This window comes from Polyodon spathula, chromosome 10 (assembly GCF_017654505.1).
Source record: "Polyodon spathula isolate WHYD16114869_AA chromosome 10, ASM1765450v1, whole genome shotgun sequence".
In the NCBI taxonomy this organism is placed as follows: domain Eukaryota; kingdom Metazoa; phylum Chordata; class Actinopteri; order Acipenseriformes; family Polyodontidae; genus Polyodon; species Polyodon spathula.
In genome coordinates this window covers 29,511,174-29,537,354 of record NC_054543.1, presented here as the reverse complement: position 1 = coordinate 29,537,354, position 26,181 = coordinate 29,511,174, and the positions used below count along the sequence as shown (strand labels likewise).

General features: G+C 38.1%; 1 protein-coding gene across 1 annotated transcript in view; it reads right to left on the bottom strand.

Moving 5' to 3' along the window:
- Nucleotides 1-1,835: 1,835 nt before the first annotated feature.
- LOC121322069 (carboxy-terminal domain RNA polymerase II polypeptide A small phosphatase 1-like) overlaps nt 1,836-26,181 on the bottom strand; it is a 28,331-nt gene continuing 3,985 nt past the window's right edge. The window contains exons 2-7 of the mRNA XM_041261564.1: nt 11,665-11,834; nt 10,235-10,333; nt 9,633-9,689; nt 7,855-7,947; nt 6,543-6,728; nt 1,836-2,042 (exon numbers count right to left, since the gene is read on the bottom strand). Of these exons, the coding sequence (XP_041117498.1) occupies nt 1,914-2,042; nt 6,543-6,728; nt 7,855-7,947; nt 9,633-9,689; nt 10,235-10,333; nt 11,665-11,834 (734 nt within the window). The 3' untranslated portion in view covers nt 1,836-1,913. The remainder of the gene's footprint in view (nt 2,043-6,542; nt 6,729-7,854; nt 7,948-9,632; nt 9,690-10,234; nt 10,334-11,664; nt 11,835-26,181) is intronic.

Sequence of the window (26,181 nt, the reverse complement as noted above, 5' to 3'; positions counted from 1 at the left end):
CCTAAAATATGACTGAAATAAATTTCTATACAATAAACGTCGGTAAAACCACTTGCTATTTTTTCTTACCAAAAATAATCATTTAGAAATCTGTTCTAGTTTGTGTAGTTTTTATATCTGCTGTCTATCCCGTCTCTATTCTGCTGTGAATGGCTGGGGGTCGCTGTCAGTCATCTCAGTGGTCCATCAGTAATGTAATTTCACCCTAACAGATCTCGCTGATTGAAGCAGTGCTAGAATGCTCTCATTTGCCAGCTACAGCGTGTCATTCAAAGCGCCTTTAGATATACGATGGCAGTTACTAGTTTGATTTGAAAATGGGGATGAAGAGAAAAACACTTTGAATATTGTGTACCCTTATCGACGGCTGAAATCTCCATGGCAGGACGAAGCAGGCCTGTCTGCCTTGTCTTCCAGTGACTGTCCCGCTGTGCTGAAGCAGGAGAGGGGGAGCTCAGACTCTGAATAACAAGTGCGAGTTAGTTCTGTTCAGCTATCTAATGTTTTGTTCTGTGTATATTATTTTTACTTGTACATGTATGCTATAAAGGTCTGTGTAATACACTTTTATATGCTGCATTTACAACGGTTTATTTAAGACCATTTTTAAATGTATAGCTCAGCTGTGACCAAACATTATTTCAGTTAGAATGTTGGTAACCATGGTTTTGTTGCATGTTAAATATGATAAAGGGGTTTCGCAGGCTAAAGGTCGGATAGTCATGGTTCCTGAATGTCCCCCCCCCCCCCCCCCCCCCCCCCGGGCCAAGGTTGAGGCACATTGCAAGGGCAACTATACCACAGCTCATTGCACAAGACTTACACTCATCAGTACTTTTTATTTTTTCAAGACATTTAATGATGAAAAAAAAAAAAAATCAGATCAGTGGGCTTGAGCAATTCAAACAAACCTGAAAAACCAAAGTTGTTAAGGCAAAAAGGTGTTTTATAAAATATGTTACAAAAGGACACGAATAGACTCCCAATTCTAATACTTTTTAGTCCATTCCAGGCCTGCAGTGTCCAAAAATATGTGTTAAAGAAACAATCTAAGTAATATGTCCATCACCAAGTATGGTTATTTGATGCACCAAAATCAATGCAGAATACATGCTGAGCTAATTTATTTTATTCTGTATGATCTCAATAAATACGCTCATTTAGCAGCAGGATCAACTGATGGGCAATGAATATGATATTCAAAACCTAATTATTTAAACCATTTTAAGTCAGGTTATATGTTAAATGATACGTTCAGTACAAATTAGGTAAACCATTTTAAGTCAGGTTATATCAATATACGACAACAGGTCATTTTTATATATATATATATATATATAATATATATATATATATATTATATTATATATATATATATAATATTCTATAATATATATATTATATTATATATATATAGATATATATATATATAATATATATATATTATATATTATATATATTATATGTTATATTATATATATATATATATATGATATACATATATCATCTATTAATATATATATATCTAGATATATATATATAAAAAAAATTTAAAATTATTTTTTTTAAATTGGCTGTGAAGATTTGGTCACGTTTCTTACAGTATATTTTTCCTTTAATACGACAGAACCATCCCCCAACCCTCATCTCTTAAAATAATAATAAAAACTGAAAATAGTGAATAACACGTACTCAAGTGTTAAAAATGTTCTATACATTTTTTTTTCCTGAAGTGCTTCACCACCCCCATTTTCCAAACTTGCATCAGCTCAGCTTTTCTGCCACGTTTTTCTGTGAATGGAATTCTGTGTAGGTCATGAAGAAAAGGGTAGTTCTGATTTCTTCGTTAGAAGAAGAAAGGGTGGAGCCTGTGCCCACCAGCCCCTCCCCATCCAGACAGCCCTGCCGTTCTGCTAACTTATAGTCCGCTGCTGTTTGAGTACTGTGTAGACGTCATCCACTTTACTCAGTCTTTCAAAGAAAGGGATGAGATCGAGCAGCTCTGTGTCGGACATGTCATCAAACCAGGAAACTACAGGCACCTACAGGGAACAAGGAAATTGCAAGAATGTAGTTTTTCTTTTTTTTTTATAGGAACAGTATAGGCAGAATACATGTTGCAGGAAAGTTTTTATAGATACAGATCACATGAAAGGTCTATATACTCATCTACACTGATGGAGGAAAATTTCGATTAATTGCTTATTAGTTTTATAAAAAAAAATTAATCATTACTTGATTCTCTTAATTGTGAAAGATCGGTAATTGTTGCATTACTGTACACGGAAGCACATCAGTCTCAAGCTGCTGTGTGCTGTCCATCGTGACAGTTACTGACAGCTATATAAAAGACACTGGCAAACATTCCTCACTGAAAGAGTAGGTTTCCTTTTTAATACTACTGAATATCTTTTAATTCAGTAGTTTTAAGTATCTTTTATGTATGCGTTTGTACAGATATTCAGATAAGCAACAGTCCAGTCACTCAAAAGTAATTTTCCGGTAGGTTTGTAAACGATGACACATCCCCATCCATTCCCCAGATTCTGGAACTTTAAATAATAGTTTCTATAGTACAGCAGAGCCAATCGTATCTGATCCATAATAATACCCGATATTAACCAATGGACTTCTGGCATGTGTTATTTACCAACTGAATGGAACAGATGGAAACTGATCAATGCACGTTTTTTTTTATGGGTCTAAAACAGAAAATTCAGCTCTTAGCTGAACAGAATGGATGAATTCTAGATTAGGAAAAAAAAAAAAAAAAATGCTGGTGCGTTTCAGAATTGAGTTTCCCGTCACATAAAAACTAACTTCCCTAACTAGAAAATTAATAACTATTGTACCATTAAAAAGCTGAAACAATACTTTTTTCTGACCTCTGAAGCTAGTTTCTGTGCACGTTTATTTAAACTCCATTTCCGTCTCAGGTTGTTTTGTAAAATTGCCATATGACTCATTACAATGCTTTGTTTTAGCACTTTGTTTGCAGTAAGTGTCACTGATTCTTTGTACAGTATATGTGCATTACCATACTGTGGAGTTTTAGACACGCTGCTGTTCCTGACATTGTTCATTTGTAATGCCCAGATGTTAATAAAGCTACTACAATGTAGTATAACAATTCCCTCCGAGATACAACCTTTTCACAAACCGATGGACCCCCGAGTGTGTCCTTACAAGTAGTGTTGCCGAGAAATTGCAGAATTTTTTTTATTTATTTATTTATTTTTTTTTAAATGGATGTCGTTTTTTTACTGATTTATACCCAATTTATGTCTTATCTTAGTCAATGTTTTCCTGTTACTATTTTCTAGGAAATACACTATTTCGATTAAAATGCTGTTTTATTTTGACTGCCATTGTAATAAGCAGCCCTACTCTGTGACAACGTATTTGCCCCGTCTGATTTTCTGTTTTTTTGCATATTTCAGACACTGAATGTTATCAGATTTTCAACCAAAATCTAATATTAGATAAAAAAGGACCCTGAGAGAACAAATAACACAACATTTTGATACTTATTTCATTTATTTATTAAAGAAAGTTATGCAACACCCAATGCCCCTGTGTGAAAAAGTAATCACCCCCTTAGACTCAATAACTGGTTACGCCACCTTTAGCAGCAATAACTGCAACCAAACACTTCCTCTAGTTATTGATCAGTCTCTCACAGCGCCGTGAAGGAATTTTGGCCAACTCCATGCAGAACTGCTTCAACTCAGTGACACTTGTGGCTTTTCAAGCATAAACTGCTAGTTTCAGGTCCTGCCACAATATCTCAATGGGGTTTAGGTCTGGACTTTGACTAGGCCATTCCAAAACTTTAAATTTCTTGTTCTTCAACCATTCTGATGTAGACTTGCTTGTGTGTTTCGGATCCTTGTCTTGCTGCATGACCCAGCTGCGCTTCAGCTTCAGCTCACGGATGAATAGTCTGACATTCTCCTGTCTCTTTGATACAGAGCAGAATTCATAGTTCCTTCAATGATGACAAGTCGTCCAGGTCCTGATGTAGCAAAGCATCCCCAAATGATGACACTACCACCACCATGCCTGACCGTTGGTATGAGATTCTTACTGTGGAACGCAGCGTTTGGTTTTCGCCAGACATAACGAGGCCCATGCTGGCCAAAAAGTTCCACTTTTGACTCATCTGTCCATTGTTCCAGAACTCTTGAGGATCATGTTGTTCTTAGTGAGCAGTGGTTTCTGCCTTGCTACTCTGCCATGAATCCCACTTTTGACCAGTGTCTTTCTGATAGTGGAGTCATGAACACTGACCTTAGCCAAGGCAAGAGAGGCCTGCTGATCCCTGGATGTTGTTCTAGGGTTCTTTTTGACTTCCTAGTTGATTTTACACCTTGCTCTTGGAGAGATTTTGGCAGGACGGCCACTCCTGGGAAGATTCACTACTGTCCCAAACTTTCTCCATTTGGACAATATGGCTCTGACTGTGGTTTGGTGGGGCCCCAGAGCCTTAGAAATGGCTTTGTAACCCTTTCCAGACTGATAGGCATCAACAGCTTTTTTTCCAGCGGTCTTCAGGAATTTTTTTTGATCGTGACATGATGTGCTTCTAAAACCTGTGTGCTGACAACTTCACTCTGATGGTAAGGGCCAAAGTTAGTCAAAGTTACACTGGGCAGGGCTGGCCCAAATCAGCCCTGCTTGTTAACCAAAGTATTCAAACAGCTGACCCTAATTATCCCTTTAATTGGATTGAGTTAACTAGGGTGGCAATAACTTTTTCACACCTGAAGATTGCATGTTTGATTACCTTGCAAACCAAACAAATGAAAGAAGCACTAAAGTGTGGTGTCATTTCTCTCAGACTCCCTCTATATACTACTACAACCCACAAAAAGATCTGATCAAATTCAATGTGAAAAATGTGCAAAAATGCAGAAAATCAGACAGGGGGCAAATACTTTTTCACAGCACTGTAGGTAGTGTTCTGCATTTCCGTTTTATTCTGAATTTTGTCGAAAAATGTAAGGATTTTTTTTTTTAACTGGATGTCTGTTTTTACTGATTTATACCAGATTTTTGTCTATTCGACATTTCCCCAGTACTATTTTCTAGGAAATATACAATATTTTGATAAAATACTGTTTTATTTTGACTCTGATGTTGCAGTAAGTAACTGCAGACTTTCAGACGTCAGAGGATTAAATAACGTTCAAACATGGTACTCTGTCACTTCATTATCACCTGATTATGTTGGCCAATCAAAGTCCGATTACTGTGGCAATTGCTGGACATAGTAACTACTGCTTTGATCAAAAAATAAACTGAAAAACTTAATTGCACAGCGTTGCAAATACTGTTGCATTGGAGGTACACATTCACACTTGACAATAAAAGAACATACTGAAAAATAAGCGACACATTAAAACTAAAACAATAATGTGAACTGAGAGACAAGCAATCCGTTTATGCGGCTTTTACACTTTAATAAGAGAGCACAGAATGACTGTGTTAATGAAATTGTCAGAGCGCTGTGCTTTGCTGGACAGCCACTGTTTATTGCAGAGAAGTATGTATTGGTGACTTTGCGCAACCATACTGTCCATCAGCTAAAACACTGCATAAGGCTGTCAATCTTAATCATAATATTTGATAACAGTGGTGATGCTTTAGTTGGTAAACTTATGGAACGCATTAATGGAAATGTCCAGTGTGATTTTTGACGCGTCTCCCGATGGCTTCCACTGCCCAGTTCTGTGAATTTTAATTTTAATTTTTTATTTTATATGATTACAAGTCGAATAAACCTGGCTTGGTTTGTGCTGATGTCATGTTCATACCTTCTGTAGATACTATTTCCGCCAGCACAGTGTTTGCGCAAATGTTTGCAAACTACCAGCTAGCTTGGGAAAATGTGGCTTCATCATATATACCAGGGACATTAAATTTAATGAGAAACCAGATTTTTCCCCCCCGATTTTTTAAAAACTGTGCTTTACCGATTTTATCCCTATTTTAATATATGTAAATAAACTATATATAAAAAAACTGAAATGCTGAACACTACTTATAAGGTATCATCACAATTAGATAAACAGTTTACATATGTAACAATGTGAGATACCAGACAGACTCCTCCATGCTTCTCCAGATGTAATGCTTTCAATAACCTGTGCAAAATATCGTTACCAAATATCAAGTGCTAAACTCGGTAAATAATAGTATGTATCATACATTAAATTAAGCAATTAGACACAAGTCACCAAGCTGTGGAGTAAGTTCTCAACACCAGTAACCCTGAAGTATTATAAAATCTCCCATTCTAAAAGACTTAATTGACCTGGGTTAAAAAAAAATGAAAAGAAAAATTAAATTAATGATGAGGCTAGAGTTCCAACCTGTGTGCTGTTGTCTAAAACAGCACTGCTTGGAATCTTGTTCAACCAATCAGGGTTCACCCAAGCCACTTTATGTCACTGGGTATACACAGCCTTGGTATGGTGTAGGGAAAGCCAGAGAAGAGAGAGAGTGATAGAGAGAGAGAATGAATAAAGAAAGTTACGCACGGCGTTGTCAGGGTGGAAGACATAAGAGGCTGGGGAATTGTCTATGATGATGCTCTTCTTGAGATCACGCCCCAGGCGGCTCAGGTCCTTGACGTAGTTGCCGCGGTGGAACACACATGACTCCCGGAACAACCGGCTACGGAATGCACCCCACTTATCCAGCAAATCAGATACCGGATCTGCATACTGTAGAGAGCAAGGGGAGAGAATGAGGGTTACAGGAACGGAAACTACAGTATCAAAGTACTGCACTTGCACCCAGCACAGGGACTTGTTTACTTGAAAGATTCATCTAATATTTATATTTGACTCCACTGTATATTTATTGTAGGGTGTAAAGTATGACAGCTGAAAGATATTCTTATTCTGGAATTCATTAAATTAAATCAAAAACTGAAAGGAGTGTTTGGACGCTGGTAAGTGGGGTCGGCGCTTGGACGCTGGTAAGCGGGGTCGGTGTTTTCAATGTTTTGGGGGAACACATTATTACAACTATGATATGAAATAGTAAAAGTAACTTGATTTCAATTACAAACACTTCGATTCGAAGAACATTGACAGTATTCCAAAATACTAGTAATAGTGTTTGTCACTGAAGTGTATTTTAGTATTTGTAAATGTAGTACTGTTGAGTGGTAGTTATGGTTATGGATGAACTATGATAGGAGGAACATTACAACTGTTCCCCAACCATACATACCATAACATGCAAAAACAGCATCTGTAATGCAAGCTAACGCATATAATTAACACCATACCATAACAAAGTTACCATGATCTACAGCATTTTAGTAACAAGTACCCATGTATACTGTTAAGTTTCATCTAAGCTGGACAGTTGATCCCAAACATGTAGGACTCAATAGCTCAACCAATCAGGGATGAGTACCAAGTCTCCATGACAACACCACATAACAGGTAGCAGAACTTGACTAATAAACAATATCAAGGTTTCATGACACTTGGCCTAATAGTTAGAAACATACAAGTAATTATTTGGGTACCTAATGCCAGTTTTCTGAGAAAAACAAGTAATTTTAATGGCATAAAACAAGCAAGAAACTATTCATCACAGTAACTGAACTGCTCATGCAGTTACTTGCTCATTTTAAACCACAAAATGTGTGTACATTTTAGCAACCGTTTACCTTCATAAATTTCGGTCAAGAAGCTATTAATTTAACACCACCTCCTAATATAAAATGTCATAGAAAATGTATGAAGTTTCTTACACAGTAATAATATTTAACGTAGAAATATTTTGGGAAAAACATTTAATCAATGTACTTTGTTGCACAAAACTAAAACTTACCTTGGCTAAACTGGCAGTGAACAGCACACACTCGAAGAGCTCACCCATGCGCTGTAAAAATTCATCCACATGGGGGCGCTTTAATACGTACACCTGAATTTGGAAAAAAAAATGAATTAATAAACAAACAAATAAATAAATAAAAATAAAACAGAGCAGAACTATGTTGATGCAAGGAGAATGTTAATTCCATTGTCACTGCCCCATGACAATCAGCTGTAGTTAACGGCCTGTAGACTTCATCTTCAAGCTACTAACTCTTCAAGGACGGTCATTAATCCCCAGGAAATGCCCGTGGCATTGAAAGTTCTTGCTTAAATCAGTCATATCCCAAATATGACCTATTTACTACCAATAAGGAACAAATAGGTAAGAAAGAAAATCTGGTCATATAAATTGGAGTATCAATGCACTTTTGTCACAAAAACATCTACATGATAGGACATTAATCCCTTCAGATGCCAAGATATTTGGCATGCAAAGTATGGGGGAAAACGGGAAAGAATTGCCTCAACTCCAGCTGTTCTCCTCTTATTCATCTGTCTCAACACATATTTTGCAAATGATTCCTACAAATATACAGATTCTTCAATAACTATGATAGATTAAGAGGGATATAATAATGACAAGTTTATTTTTGGTTGAGGGACAATGGTATACAACAGCACATAAAACAGTATAGAGGGATACAATTTGAACAGTACTGAAACTGAAAGACACTCACTGAATATAAAAATATCATGCACATTTACTCCACCCTGCTGAGCCTGTAGTTATCGGCCTGGTTCCTGTACCAAGTCGTCCAGAATAGGCTTTGCTGGATAGGACCAGCCTATCCTGGATTACTTGAAACAGGCACCAGCCTGAAACGCCAATAGGTCCTCAAGTTGCATGGGAAACAATGATGGTGGTTTCCATAAACATGAAAACAGTGAAAGGGTCCTTCAATTAAAATGAAGCCTCTGAAAGAGTAAAGCAGTTTGTAGTGCAGTGTTGCCCACCTGTAGCTCATTGTATAGTCCATGTCCAATGTTGTTGTTTTTTTTTCTTGTGGTACGATGTTCTTTTAGAAGTGGTAATAAAGATCTATTACCGTCACCCCCTTATAAAAAGGTACCAACTATTGCCACTTCGGCTACTTCTGTAGCAGTAAAGCCAGAAATCAGTGCTTAGTAGTACAGTTTATCAATGCTATTGCATTTGCTACTTGAGGCTCTTCAACAGTTAAACTATTTAAAGGTGTCACAGTGAGTAGTGCAGCAGTATTGGCCATTTAGTAAGATCCAAGTACTTAAGCCACAGTCTGCAGGAGCCAAGCTGCGAGTCAGGCCAATTTATTATTTCTCATGGCATTCACCTCTGGAGGCCTCTGGAGTTCAAAGCAGGTGAAGAAAAATACTACTGCCATTGTGGTCACAGCTTAGCTCCCAGTGGACATCAGTCCTCATTACAAAACTAACAAACATATTGGCAGAATTCAAGGGGGGGGGGGGTTGAGGTTGGCTATGAGGTGAAGCTCCCTTTGTACCTGTTAGTGCCACTGCTTGACTGCAGATGCTTCTGTTTAAAATAAATACAGCACTATCTAGCTAAAGTAAATCTTAAAAGAAGCAAGCAGGATAAACCTGGCTAGTATACACTGACCTGGACAGCAGAGCTAGTTTTCACATGCGTCTCAGAAAGGAAAGAGATTAATGCTTGGGCTGGACAGAGACTTGCAGGACAAATATGGTATATATGGTATACATCATCTCTACACAGCTCCATTTTGCACTTACCTGATGAACTGTTCCATCAATTTCAACAGGAATGATAAAATCAGCATTATTCACTGGCTGTCAAAGGTAAAAACAAAGCTGATTTAATATTTCAGGCCAAGGGGATTGTCTGTACCTAACTTTGATTAAATGGAGAGAACCAAACACAATTTTTCAAAAGTTCAATTTACTTGACAAAAGTCCTCAATGTGTTCTATGCCAAAAGTAAATCAGAACATATATGTCAGTAACATAAAATTAGAGCAACCAGTACCATGTAAAGTCATTCAAATGACTTACATCCACAGTTTATATGATATGAAGTACAACATACATAGGCATTGATGGACAGAGAGAGAGGCGCCTCCATGTATTCACACATTTGGTTACTCAAAAACCTGTGCTATACAATGTCCTTACCAAAGTACATTACAACTGCATATGCAGTTTTCCAGATATATGTAAAAGTGTATGTGTGTCACAAGGTCACCACCTCCACTAAATCATATGGGGATATGCATTCACTGCAAAGGATACCAACCTTGTGTGAGAAGTCATTACATCTATAGCAGCATGGAATTCACTTAGTGATATCATTTGAAATTCCCAATGTAGGTACTCACCTTAAATGAACTGTGGACTAGCGTTTCATCGAGGTCAATGAGCACACAGATCTTCCCCACATCTTGACTTTTTATTTGGGGAAGGAGGGGTTTCACTGCCTGCAGGTTAAACAAAAAAGTATGTCAGGAACATGCAAATCCCCCCCCCCCCCCCCCCCCCCCCAAGTACAAAACAGACAGAGTTTGAAATGCCACTTGCCTTACCTGCCACTAGAATCCCGTCCCTTTGGGTACTAGCTGGTGACCTTTGGACTCACTGTACTTAGTTGCATTGGCACTTTGGTTCTAAAACTCATGCAAAAGAAGGATTTTCTCCTTCGCTTTAAGTTAATAATCCAAACCAGATGGGACTGCACACTGTTCAGATTACCGATTTGTTCAGAGAATTTATCTTAATATGTACCATACTAACAATAATTGGTCAAGAGCCTAATGTTTTTTAAATTTCTCTTTTTCCTGAGATCGGTTCTGAATGTTGAATACCTTTTAAAAACGGTTATACCCATGTTTACCACAAGATGGCAGAAAGAACAGCAATCCAGTGCATCATTGCCAAGAATGGGCTGCGATTAGACCCACTTTCACTGAAGGCCCCATCCCCTCAACACAGTACTAAGGTCTACTTTCAACCCTAAAATTGAACCTGATGTCTCATATCAGATGACATTTGAAAAGATCAGTTTGTGTCTAAATGCAGGAAGACTACATTCTACTCAATAAACAGATTTGTTTTCATTCTACAGCTGAAAATGTATGCTCTGTTTTGCTCAATTACATTTCATGATGCACAGCAGACTTCAACGTAACATTAAAGCTTTAATGCAACTACAAAATGGAACACAGGAACAGTATTGATTAGAGTAAGCAGCTTCAAATGCCATTTATATTGGGGTTTTATTTTTTATTTTTATTTTTTTCATTTCCCCAGCTTATGTGATTTTGAGTGGTTCTGGTTTCCATCCAAATCCAAGGTTTTGAGCTTGTCTGGAGAATCCTAAGTGCCAGGACTCAACAGCCTTCCTCATTTCATTCAAATCATGTGACTGACGTTTCAACAAAACCAGCCCTAGCTTCTTATATCTATAAAGTAGGTGGGGCTGACAGAGCACTTAGAGGTCTGAAAATGACAGTAACAGAACAGTGGAGCAATAGAACCCAGAACTACTCTGAATTATTGCAAACACCAGAAGATTCCAAAAAGTGCTTGAACAAATTGACAGCATACAAACACTTTCAGAATTATCTTTAAAACTGAAAAACAAAAAGGAGGATTTCTCACCACACAATGTGTCTTAAAAGGGTCACGTGATCAGTAGGAGTCTACTTTAATAACACTTTGACCGCTAGTGATACAACAATGTGCAAACATTCAGCAATTCCCAGGGCTGCAATCTTTCACACAGCACACAAACAGCCATCACTAAGCCTACTTTTGAGACATTTCCATTTTCCTCCACCAGAAGGGGTGGTTTGCTGTTGGCTGGTATGTGCTCCGACTCATCAGGGCAGAAACAGCAGAAAAGGCTGTGGAAAAGACCTCTGCTTTGAGGCTTATTCTTCCTCTTCTTCAAGGAGGAAGAGGAGGCTGGACTCTGGGCATCTGTAAAGTAAAGACAACATTAATTTGTTTGGTTCAGTTTCTTAACTTACCAATGTAGTGCCAGCAACGATTCGCAAAGATATTTCCAGTAAATATTTGACTAGAATAAAAACATCATTTGTTTACATTTTTGTTTTGCGTGCTGCAGCAGGAAGTTGAGATCATAGTTTTGGTTCAGTGTGACAAAGTGGGATGTGTATCTGCACGCTGAAAACTTCCATCAACAAACTGGAATGCCAACAAGATTTAATGTAATGAAGCAGTGAAAAACTGAAGCTAGAAGAACGTACTGTACACAGTAAGATGTTTGTGGGATCCTGTAGCTTGCAAACCCAGGTGCAGCAAAGCAGAGAGGTGCAAAAGCATGTTTGAAGGATACAGTTAAAACAGCAGGAGTGGACATCAATATATGTCACTCATCTGATATTTCTTGATTGGGATCTACAGTACAGTTCCTCATCTATGTTAAATTATGCACCAATAGTTCCTAAGCATACATTTGTATCCATATCTTCAAACACTTAAAATCTTATGCAAATGGTTAACCCACAGGGAAATGCCACACTAACTAGAACCCCATATATTATATATACCTGTGCTACACAAAATGCAAAGACACATTTCCTGAGAGGAATGAAATAATTTTAGCAATATGAAAACTAGCATAACTAAATTCAATCCTTCCTGAAATAACAGGTCTTACTGGTTTTACACAGCTTAAAATGCATTTTTTTACAAATTATTTTAAGGAGGTCTGGGAACAACAGAATGTCATTGTGGTGGGGTGCCCCACCCCTGTGTGTATTTTGTGTTTTATGTTGTATGTGGTGTGTTATTATTGGTGTATATATACTGGTGCACAGAGTATAAATTGGGCTATGACTTATGGGTGATTTAAAATGTACATTTGTATTTAGGCATGGGGATTGCACAATCTCTTTACATGCAGATAAAATGTGTATTAGAATATGGGCACGGGGATTGCACAAATTAGTTCAAGTGTCGGGCTTCAAGTGAATGAGTAATTAGCAATTGAGTCCAGGCACAGCTGCATATATAGAGGCACGGATCACTCACTCTGCGTTGGCCTGTTCAGGGCGAAAGAATGGGAGAGAGGAGGAAGAAACATAAAATGAACAACAGTCGCTACTTGTACTAAAAATAGCTCAGCGTGGTACTACTTGTGGGTTAGTGTTTTGTTGGTCAGGTAGTTTTGGCCAACGTGTTGTTTTGTTTGTTCTGTGTTTTGTTTTGTATTTAAATCTTTTATTTATAAGAAAGCGGTTCAACAGCGCATTAACAAAACTGTTGTCTGTCTACTTCCTGGCCTGACGTCACCACGAACCTTTCTGTTCACATATGGTGTCAAAAAGTGCCTTCAATTAGCAGGCCAGGACCAGTACTGCGGGTGAATTATTTTTTTATTTTTATTTGTATTTATTTTTTTAATTGTTGTGTGTTTTTGGAAGTGGAGAAGATGGAGATAAAGAAAAGCGGGCCGGACAAGGGCATGGAAGAGCAACAGCGCCGGTTGGAAGCATTCAGAGTGTGGGGACTTGGGGTACATTTATGGAGAGTGCCCATGGGCAGACCCCTTCTTCAAAAAAGCCTATTTTGGCCAAGAGGTGGCCATGTGCAGAATGGCTACGCCTCATTGCTCTCCGGCCAACAACGGTGGATTCCCCCACCTTCGCACTGTTTCCTTCTCCCTCCCACCACAGCGAGACTGAGGCCTCAAGCTAGTGCATCATCTGTGGGGAGCAGGGGCACTTCCCTGACAACTGCCCCCTCCCACAGGTAAAGGAGGAAGAGGACCACCGGCCGGCCCCGAGGAAGAAGGGGAGGAACGTCCGTCCCCGGAAGGTGAAGAACTCACTGCAAGCTCCAGCGCCCATGAGGGAGGAGTCCGAGCGTCCAGTGTCTTCGAGGGAGATCTTGGACTGGCTGACGGACCCTAAGGGGAACTTTGAGGAGGCTCTCTCGATGGCGGTCGACCTGCTGTGGGCCAGAGATGGGGAGCAATGGGAAGCCTGGGAACAGTAGCACCACCCAGCATCCCTCTCAGACATCACAGCCATGGTAATCAACTACTTGGCCGCAGATATGGGAATGCCCCGACAGGTTCGATTTCCACCGGGAGGAGACACGCCTACTCCACCTCCACAGGTAGCAGGCACGTCCACACCAGTCTCCAGTGACTGAGGGAGAGCCGCACAAGCAACCAGTGACCGAGGATGCCAGCACAACGCCGCCCAGGGATGTTTGCCAGCAAAAATTGTCTTTCCGCTGCCAGCTGTACCATGAGAGGAGGACCTCGCTCCGCTGTCAGCATTTCCACTGGCAGCATTGCCGCTGCCAGGATCACCCCAGCTGGAGGAGCCAGCCTTGGCGTTGTCAGGAGTGCTACTGAGGACTCGGACTCTACGCCAGAAGACAATCACACAGTGGCCTCTGTGGTGTTAACTTTGTCAAGTTGTTGGTGAAGAAGTATATTGTGTTGTACTTGGACAGTACTGTATATATATATATATATATATATATATATATATATATATATATATAAAATTATAAATGGACATGTCATTAGGTGTTATGTTCTTATGTTCTGAACAGCAACTGTCATTTGAATTGCTTTTCTACATTGTCACATGACAAGCCAGGTACAGGCAGATTTAGAGAAAATGTACCTTAAACCCAGAACCACTCAAAATGATTGCAAATACCATAAATAGCAATATAAAAATAAAACAATTTAAATGACACAAAGTTACTTATTCTTAAAAGGGATCTATTCCTACTAAATATAATCAAATGACTATCTGAAAAGCTACAACGATGGCGTGTACATGCACAAGTCATGACAGTTTTCCTCACCACCTGTCTGCCGTACTTTTCTGGAAATGCTTTGCTATGCAGTTCTGAATTAGGAAAAAAAAAATAAAAAAATCATCGTACCAATGCAGATTACTCAATTCATAGCCATTTAGGGGAGGGGATATTGAAATGTCCGTGCCTGCTTACTAAGTAGGAAGAGAACGACTCCGAATATCATTAAAACAAGAGAAATTTATTCATGCGTTGTCATGCACATTCTCAATTACGCCGTGCATTAGCTAGTTGTTTGTCTGGTTACCTTTCCAACACAAGCACACACAATTAAATAAAATATAATTTCCACAAGTTGTACTACTTAGTATTTATATTTGTATGTGCGTGTTTGTGGAACATTTACATTTCATTAACACTAGAACCACCTTTTACAATACATGTTTTTATTTTATATATATATATATATATATATTGTAAACGATCCTTTCACTTTTCACGTTCGTTGCCCCTTTCAAAGTAGACCCAGGACACAGAAATGGAATTGATTTAAGTGCTGACGCGCACTTTTAATAAAGTGCAATCAAATAAATTAAACAAAACAAACAAACACCTAGCTCCTTCTTGGAGCACTAACGATACAGTCTGGAACCTAACTCAACCAGGACAGCTAAGATGTTTACCTGTAACCCAAACACACCTCACAAGGTTTAACACAGCACTTTACCTTGACTGCTTGGAAGCAGACCACACCTTCTGCCTCCCTACGCACAGCAGCCTGGAACAGACTGGCTGCCTCTCTTAAATACCCTGCACCTGGCTCCAATTTACAACTACCATCAGGTGCAGGGGATTACTAAACAATTAAACCATTACACAATTAAACCCCATAATACCCAAATGTGCATTCTCACAAGGTTTTTAGTAGGGAAGGATTTTAACCCCCTCCCTGGTACCTTACATATATATATATATATATATATATATATATATATATATATATATATTTATTTTTTTTTTTTTTTTTTTTTTTTTTTTTTTTTTTTTTTTACACACAAGCCTGTTAGCTCTGCTGACTTGAAGCCCATCAATAGTTAATTGTTGTAAAACATGTTCCATCCAGATCTCATTTTGAAGCTAGCCACAGCGCTTCAGCAGAAACATTTCAATCACAAAACTGCAAAGCTGAAGGGTGCAGCTCAACCTGGATTCTGTGCTGCGAGAGACACACATGCAAGAAATCATGTTACTTTCGTTTTAGATTTAAAACTACTTTTGTTTTTACAGTTATGTATGTGCATGTAACTGTTTACACACTAATTTCTTTTAAAATGTTTATTTTATTATAGCTTTTCATTTTCTTTTTTAAAGTAGTGCTTTATATGTTTTAGAAGTTAGAAAACACACAGGTATGAGTATAACAGTGGCAGTTCTAGTGTTGATGTGTAAATGTACAGGTGTGTGTGTGCACGCGAGTGTTGTTTGTATGGTCTTTCTGCTGGAGATTATATGAAATTAAGTCAGAAAAACTGGATCTGGACCGCTGAACCCTCGTGAGCCACAAACTCGATTCCTGCTCCAGTTTACATGGGTTTTTAATGTTATTTTTATAGTGAGAAAGCGATTGACCTGCCCTTAAAGTCGCCCTGCCAAAAGGACGCTCTTTTGCTGTTTCATGATGTATTCACGTGACAACATCACACAGTAATGACTGTAAAGTCTATTTTCAAAGTGCATGTAAACCAAGCCAATAAGAGATCAGCAGTAGCTAGGTGCAGCACTCAAAAGGGGTCTCTTCCTTTCATTTCTAATCTCTTTCATGAGAAGGTTGGGTAAAGAACCAAAAATTCAAGGAACACTTTCATCTTTGATCCGTCACTAAGATGACAATTAAGTTTTAAAATACCTCTGCATGAAACAAACATACTGGACATTATGCAGGGCATAATAAACTCCAGATCTTGTATGTAATGCACTAGGAATAGAAGCTTTAAATCACTGAAGTTCCAACATGCTTTCTTATCTGGAGTAAGAACTCCACTTGATGTTGTATTGAAACTGTATGAAAGGCTTAATAATCTCTCTGAAACTGAACATCCTGTTCAACAAAGAGCACCGAGGGACTGCAATGCATACAAACCAACATGGAGGCTGCTCTACAGTGTTGCACCTACAGGAAAAAAATGGACAAAACAGGCAGTAAAATATGGCATTGGCTTCAACTGAAATGGAATTAGTTACTTACACCTCTAATCTCATCCGAATGAGAAAATGGGCCCGGAAACTGAAGCACCCACGCAAAAAAATGTCGTTTGACCTAAAGTTAAGGACTCATGTTGTAAAAGAGTGAGACATAAACAAGAAAAAAGAAAAGCCAGTCTCAACATTTTCTGCCAAACTTCCCTTAACCAAAGAAACAGAGGCCCCTCTCCTCTCGCTCTCTCTGTTGGAACACTGCCATGTCACAGCCCCATAAGCCCTTGCAGCACAGCACCTTGCCAAACCAAAATAAGAACAGGAAATGCAAGGCAGTGAAGAAATGGCAGAGCAGAGATGATGGAGACCTACAGGCTCAATGAACCCTGATAGGGTGAGGCTTTTAAAGTGCAATACTGTAACTAGGGTTTCAAATCCCTCAATTATCTGCTGACTGCTTTCACTTACCCCCAACTTTAGCTTGCTTTCCTTGAGTTTTTTTTAAACTTGAGTATATACACTGTAAAGAGCAACCCTCTCTACTGTTGTTGCATAAGACTGTAGGATAGATTGTACAGGAAATACACAAACTCTGCTTGTGTCAAGTGGCTTTCAAACTGGAATAGATCTCCACAAATGAATTTCTGCAACTTTGACTGCCAAGACAGCATTAAATGTGATCTCTCTGGGCAGTCACCATTGCAGAATCTTTTCTATAAAATGCAGAACAAATATCTCCCCCAGTAATTCTTCATTGGTAGTAAATGGGTAACATTTGGGTTGCAGGTACACTTGAGGAACGTGTATCTTATTAAAATCTTGCGTAGTGAAGAGGAGAATTATCTATTTAGCAATAGGTGTAAACTGTGTAAACACAGTAGCGTACATGTTGCAGACAGGACATTCACAAGTGTTTGTGATGTTACTGCTATGGTACCTCTACTGTATTTCTGCAATAAACGTTTATGCCTGGCTCTGCATATTTTCAGAGAACTTATTTAGAACAGCTTTAACTGCAAACAATAAGAAAAACAATTAAAAAATAACGAAAAAGTGACAGCAATGTAAAAAGCAATGAAAAAAAAAAAAGTGTTTAAAGCCAGCGTGACTGTGGTGCAGTAGTGACTGTGCAGACCACAGAATGTGGATGCCTCGAGGTGTTCTGTAACACAAGCCTTAGTGCAGAACTGTCATTGCAAATTACGTACAAAAAGGCAGCAAGTAGAAATTATATTTAACCAAATGTATCAACAAACATGTAAACAGATCCTGGACATGCTTTGCTTGTGTAAAATGTTGATTTTGTGGCACTTTAGATGCAAGACTTCTGCCAGTGTGTGGGGTTTGTGGTCTGCAATCTAAACAGTATAGATGTCTTTAAGCAAAATTCATCTTTGACAAAACTTATGATTCTCAAAACTACACATGCAATTTGTAAACAAAGGTTGTCACTACTATACTATATGAGCAATATTTAAAATAAATAAATAATCTGAGAGCCATATTTGATCATAGGGATCAGAGGGAAGGTAACTATCCATTGGGCTCCTGACACTGGTCAGAAATAAAGATACTGTACACATTTCCAGCACATCAGCACAGTGCATTAACCGAGACAAGTTAGGCGTGTGTATATAGTGGAAAGCCATGGTTTTGAAAGTATCCTGTCCATATTGCGTTGTGGTTTTTTTGCTGTTTGTATATTTCAGATAAGCATCTAATTCATCAGCAACAGAAATGAGATGTTGTTTTGATGATAAATGCTAAATTTGCTTTAAATAAGACTAGTAAAGTATGAAAAGGGAAACACAACTACAATAAAGATAAATAATTACACAGTAACATTTGTCCTGTCAAATAAATGCCTTGCTACTTTGTGTTTTTTACCCAACGTTTTTGAATGGTAAAATGTACTGTACTCTATTTTTTAATATTATAAATTAAATGCACACCAATCATGGGTGTGTGTGTGGGAGGGGGGGGGGGGGTTTGCATATTTCATACTTAACTGAACTTCCTTGCAACTCCCCGCTATTCCTTAGGGTGATCAACTTGGGGGGAAGTTAGTACTGTGAAGTCTGAGGTGAGAAGATTCAGTCCTCTGCTGCAGGGAAGTTACCTTGATCATCATGCCCCTGTCAGCCTCAGTTTCCATGTGAGCATACTAGAGGGGTGGATCTTAAAGTACTTAAAACAAAACAGCACACAAATCCTGGGCAGATCAACGTATCCTGTCCGCACACTGTTTAGGTATTCTCTGACCAAGGTGGGCATTTTAAAAAATGTATAGATTCAAAATCTACAGATTTTTTCCATACAATATACAAAATGTCACGGTTGAGTATTTTCATTTTTGAAATCTAATACCGAGTAAACAAGGTTCAGAACTGGGGTTAAAAAGGGTAATAAACACCCTACCCCTGTTTGGTCATTATTTCTAGAATGAAGTACAGTACCATTGCTATTGCTCATTAAAATCATTAGCATATATCTGCAGATGACCTTCAATACGGTGACGAAGCTTATACTGGTCTTTCAGACTAAACCAAAGCACACTGTCATAACAAAGTGCATTCCCTCACTGCCCAACTGGGAGATGCACATCACCTTCATAAGTAAAGGCCATGAGCAAGATAAAACTGCAGTGTACGAAACTGAAGACATATGAAAGAAAAGGTTTAAAAGATTAAAAAATAATTTATTTTCAGTACTATTCAGGCAAAGGCCCTTCTTCAGCTGTTTAATTATTTATTTTTTTTTTTTTTGTTTTCTTTTTAAACAGCTGAAGGGCTTTTGCCCTAAATGTCCTACAAAATAAGATTTTTTTAAATCTTTTAAACCTTGTGTACATTTTTAAAAAACCTTTATTTTCATATGACAGATCTATCTATCGCTCTGTCTATCTATCTATCCATCCACACACACACACACACACACACACACATTTTATCTGAGCTGTTCATTTATATCTGATTCTGGATATTGTCTGGTAAACCAGCAGATTAAATTGATCTAAATTTAATACCAGGTCAGAACAACAACAACCTTAGACCACATTTTCAACTTCCTGTTGCATAATCTTATCTCATTTTTTTCTTTTTTTTTTTTAATTCACTTCTCATCTACTTTAGTGAGGAGAGGGGTGGGCCACCCCCAGTGGGGAACGGTTGTGTTTCTGTAATGGACACATTTAATTAATTAAATCAGTTAAACAAAAAGTGTTTAATGAGTTTCAGAATTAGCATTAATGAAGAAAAGTTGTACAATATAAGACTACTTATTGCAGAATGCTTCTGCTTGAGAAAGAGAACTTCAGTAAAATATGAATCTATCAATTCTTGGTATTTTGCTCTAATTACAAACCATTCTGCATTTAAATTATGACAGTTTGTGTTATCTGACATGCTTAAAGGCATCTTAAAAAAAAAAAAAAAAAACAACACTATTGGGAAAGTTCTTCATAAATTAGGATACAGTACATAAACTGCAGTTTGCGTATAAGCCTCAGAGGACTGTTTATTTCAAACACTAAGACATTCGGATAAAAATATTAAACTCTCATAATATTGTCCATAGGATGTAGGGCCACAAAGAGAAAGGTGTGGCCAATATGTGGATCATACTGTAAAAGATTTTCGGTGTATCTTGGGGTATATGTGAACAAGTACAAAACACAAGTATAAAACAGTTTTGGAGAGGGCTGATTGGATGTAACAAAAAATCCCTGAATAAGAACGCATAAATTCCGTTTCAAGTCCAGGCTGTTCCACTGCCGGACGTGGAGGGGAGTTCCCAAGGAACAGAGCGCACTTGGCCGAGCACCGCCCGGTGTGGGGAGGCCTTAGGTCGGCCAGGGTGTCCTCAGCTCACCTCGCATAGCGAACCCTGTAGACTGGCCGGACGCCTGCCAGAAAGAAAAGCGGATGACTGATGGCACACATTTCGGAGGACGTGTGTGATCATCTTCGTCTCTCCGATTCAGCGCAGGGGTTGCAGCAGTGTGCCAGGCTTAAAATTGGGCATTTCAAACTGGGGAGAAAATGGTGTAAAAAACAACTGCCAATTCCAAATTTAAAAAATTGAATGTATAAATTAAAACAAACAGTTAAATTAAATCCAAATCAGGGTTGTAGAATGCTCACCAAAGGATTTGGTTGGGAGCCGAAGATTACCCCCCAATCCCCCCCCCCCCGCGCAACCCGGCACAATATTTTCAATTTTCACTGGCATCAAAAGGAGACATTCTGCTACCCTGCTCCAAACAGCTGAGGACTCTAATACTTTATGTATCCTTAGTGTTCCGCATTTTTGTTTTTTTATCTTCAATTTTTTTTTAGAGTTTATTTTACATATATTAAAATAGAGATAAAATCAGTAAAAAATAGTTTAATTGAAACATCAGTAAAAATCAGGGGAAACAAATCTCAGTATACACACTGTACCTGTGGAATATGATGCGTAGCAGTTCTGGTTTTTGATTAATAAATGTCCCTGGCATGTATGATGAGCAGAATCTGTGCAAGTCGAAGCCACATTTTCCCCCCAAGTTAGCTGGTACTTTGCGAACGTTTGGGCAATCGCTGTGCTGACAAAAACAGTATCTACAGAAGGTATGAACATAACATCAGCACAAAACTAGCCATGTTTATTTACTTTGAAATCATAAAAATAAAAGAAAATTGACAAAACTGGGTGGTGCAAGCCATCGGGAGACGTGTCAGAAATCAAATTGGACATTTCCATCAGTGAGTTCCATTTTATTTTCTTAATTTTTTATTTAAACAAAGGCATCTTAGTAAACACTCCTACAGATCACTGAATCACCTTTTCAATAAAGGTGTTGCTATTTACAAAAATCCTGGCTGGTTTGTGCAGTTGGGGGTTACAGCCTGCAAGTGATTAAATAACTAAAAATGACTACCTACAATACTTCATGTCCTCACGTACACATGGTCTTCACTGAAGTTCCAATTTAAAGACAGTACATTTCACTGTAGCCCACGGGATGAAATTGTTAGCTAGGTGGCTATTTTAATTTTTTTTTTCAATTAGCAGTGGGAGAAAACCGTTTCAGCATGTACAGTTGAATCTGCCAGAGCTGATGGACGTTGAATTTACCAGGTGAAATCTGTAAGTCTACTAGTGCGGCATGTTCGACCAGAAACACAGGACAGGTGTAAGCTCACAGCCTCCGTTTTTAAGCAAAGGCTCTGCTACTGTATTTTTAAGCCTGACAATATCCTGCAATACAACCAAACCATGGTGAATGAAAAGCCAAGCTCTACGCTCTCATTCCTTACATGATTAAGCATGTCCCACGCGTATAACCAGCTCTATATTGTAGACATTGTGTAAAAAACTCTACTACTACTACTACTAATAATAATAATAATAATAACCCCTATCGTAGACTCTGATTAGAACTAAACTTTTGTGAACACTTAATGACACTGACTTCTGACACCACCAATGCAATCCCTCAGTCAGAAGTCCAAAAGAACCAGAACCTGCTGATCAAACTAAAGGCGAGGCACTCTTATTGCTAACTCTGTAATTTTACCTTTTTTGTTTTTGTCATGGGTGGAGGCGGTTAGAGGAATGCATTGTTAGTATTTGGGCTACTGTACAGTACAGCTGTTTTCATACAGCACCTGGAAGTGCTATCTTATATCAGGAAATCACAAAATAAAGGCTGTAGTTTAGTTTATTCCCTTTGTGCCCAAAGGGCAAGCACAGGTACATCTCTACCTGTTAAAAACTGTTATGTGCTATTGAATTTGTAATCAAGATTTATTTTGCGTATATTTTTTATTGTTTTTGTTTTTTTTGAGTGACCCAGTACAGTACTTCATGGTAGTATTTTGTGCTCCAACACATTTAAAAATCGTCTACCACTTTCACACACAAATGCAGCTACTGATCTGCCTCAGAGACGTTAAAAAAATTCTTTAAAATACCCATTCACACAGCACAAAATTGCACAGTCTATGCCGTTATAATACCGTCATAACCCTGTGAGTACAACTTTCAAACCTGTAAAATCAACAGATCATTTTCATGGTAACGGCAATGGAAACAAAACAAATAAATACGCAGAATAACGTGGATAAGCTACTTTAAAAAACAAAAAAGGAATGGTATATATATATATATATATCAATTTCTTATCTTTTAATGAATGCCGCTGGAGAACTGTACTATTAATAATATATATGCATGTGGAAAATTGAATTAAAATATATGTGGGGACGCATTATTAATATTATTTTCATTCAGCCGTCTGACACCAACAGCAATGTATTAAGTTCTAGCTGCTGCATATACTGTCAACAGCTACAAAAAATTGCAGATGCATTGTTTTTATATATCAGATTTTTTATATATATATATATATATATATATATATATATATATATATATATATATATATATATAATATAAAGCCTGTTGCTCGATTTGAGTTTCCTCTGAATTCGAGAAGTCGCCCGATCACATTAACTGGATTTGCGCTGGGCCTGTGCCCCAGATTCTGCTGCACAGTTCAAAGTGCTGCATGTGTTTGGTAGCTGTCACTATTGTAAAGCTAACAATTTCTTAACTTCTTCCAGTCTCCAATGACTTTCTCGTTCTTGATCAGCCACTGTGTATATGTAACACAGACGACACAAATACCCAACAAGCCCGATATACAGTCATATGGGATGTTGACTTTCAATCCACGCCCACTCTAGCGCTTGTAATCAAGATTTATTTTGATTATTTCAGAGTTAATACGCTTCAGTACCATCTCTGAACCACCTCTCAAGGTGGTTCAGAGACGGCATAAAAAGACGGCTCTGTGATGGTATAGGCAATTCACCAAAATGCAGCATCAGTGCCGGTTCTGAGCCGTTATAACTCATCTGTGTGAAAGGGGCTCATATAGCAAGTTCTTATCAGTCAATTTCTATTGGCGATTTCAAATTGGATGTAAAGTCTTTTGTTGTGGCTTTAGGTGTCATGGGCTAGTCGACGAAACACTGAGGATGGAAGGTGCCCACTTGAAGACCCCAGAGATGTACCCTACTTAGCTCAATCCAGACGGTTGTCATGCTGATGCGCTGGGGAGGCCACACTGTGGTTGATCCCCGGAGCCAGCATCGCAGCCGTTGTGTGTGCTGATGCGCCAGGGAGGCAAATAAGCTGATCCCTGGAGCCAGCATTACACTTCAGCCATTAACACCAGACAGAAGGATATCTACATCATTATATGGAAGGAAATGCACATGGATGGAGACACATATGGATCACATTAGTTTACTGTAAAGCTATGTCTTAGTTGGTGCTTATCTTGGCGAGAGCAGAGTTCAAATCAGCATGAAGTTTTAACATCTACTCTCGTGTAATGGAAATCATTACAACTGCTCCAAACCAGTCTCACTGTTTTCAATAGAGCTGCATGAAATAATGATCAATCTTGTAGCTGTATCGATTGAATACTGCATTAATACCTGTAAAAATAACAATATGCCACTCAAAGGCAAGTGTATGTATTTTTTATGATATTTATCTAAGTTAGGATAAGTATTAGTATTCTAGAACAACAGTGAGAACAATTTCTGAAATACCCAAGAGATAAAATACTAAACAATGCAGAACCTCCAGCTTGTGTTAAGTAACCCTCGGGTGGGGGGTGGGAACTGAATTGAAATATTTAAGCTAACAGTACGATGAATCATTGATGACCTCAATATGAATCTAGTAATTTTTGCAGCACTATTTTTAACTACACCATGCTTGCTTTGATTGTATTAGTTATGTGATCTTCATAATATTTTATAAAATAAAAAAAGCCTCTTAACTTTAAGTGAATTAAAGTGGCACACAGGAAGAAGCAAGGAAGCTAATTAATAAAATGAAAAGCACCACTAAAGGTAAAACAGTACAGCTGTGCCTGTAGGAAAACAACCCCAGACCACAATCTGACTGATAAAAAAATAAAATAAATAAATGCTTATGATGTTGTGTGGTCCCTACACCATACTGAGTGTCAAAATTTGTGTAACAATATTGTTTTATGCGACCAAAAAATGGTGGTTTAGTTAAACAGCCAAGAACAGCCTCTTTAATTGAATACCATGCTCCGTCGAACAAAACTAAACTCTTGAAAGACTACAGCCTCTTTACCTTTTACAGTTTGTTTTTTCAGAGACTGAGGCACTGTGATCTGCATTCCAAAAAAATTCTAAAACCTTTCTAAAAGTCTCTTGGTATTACATGCACCTGTAAATGCAATACGGTATTTTACTGTGTGGTAGGCAATATTCTGCACCAGTTATTCTGAAAAACCGACTCTGTTGGGTATGTCGCATACCGTCATCAGCAGATCTTACGAAGCATTGCAAAACACACTGTTCTTTTAGATTACTTAATATCTTTTAACCCCAGCTAAGTATGGAACAGTTCTTAGAGTATATGGTTGTATTTGCTTCTATTTACATCAATACAGGTGAAAGATTATGTAGAAGAAATACAGTACAGAATCTTTTTTGAGAAGAATGAAATTTGAATATAACGGTGTTTAAGAAAATCCTTCTCCGTCAGTGCCCTCAATTATGAAACTGACTGCCCCATTTACTTTTACAAGGACTCCTACTATATACCTACTCAGTACAGAATCCATATACCCTGCAACAAATCTAAAGTTAAGGGATTGTTGCTTAAAGAATAATTTCATAAATTGCATGTATAGTGCATTCATTATTTATGTCTCAAATGTGTAGTTTTAATTTACAATACTGCATTATTATATATCAGGGCCTACATTAAGGAAATTGCTTATTTGTTTGTTGGCCTTCTTTCCTGCCAGTAACCAATCAGCTGCCAGTAAGAGGCTTGACCTCAAATACATTGCTGATGTGACGCAAAGCAAGTCAAGCAAACCAAGAACCACATGTTTTAAAATGAAAATACGAAACAGGCTTGCAATGGCAGGTGTTTCTTTCAAAACTGCCCATTTGTGGCCTGCAGTACATACTAGGTAAATTATTGTGTTAACTGCAACCACTTTATAGATTTTACTCTTCAAACCCTGAGACAGCTCTGCTCCCTTCACTGACAAACACTTCAATGAAACTGACACAGCCCTGCATTTTCTTAATATCCAACCTCAATTTCGAAATAAAAAAAAATGAGAAAACATTTGTACCCGACTGTATCCGGAAACTTGAACTGTACATTTATCTACGATTTATTTATTTAAATTACTTCGCCTTTCTTTTAAAGTCAATATTTCAAACCATTAACAACCATGTTTCAGAATATTCCAACGATTAATGCATGAGGG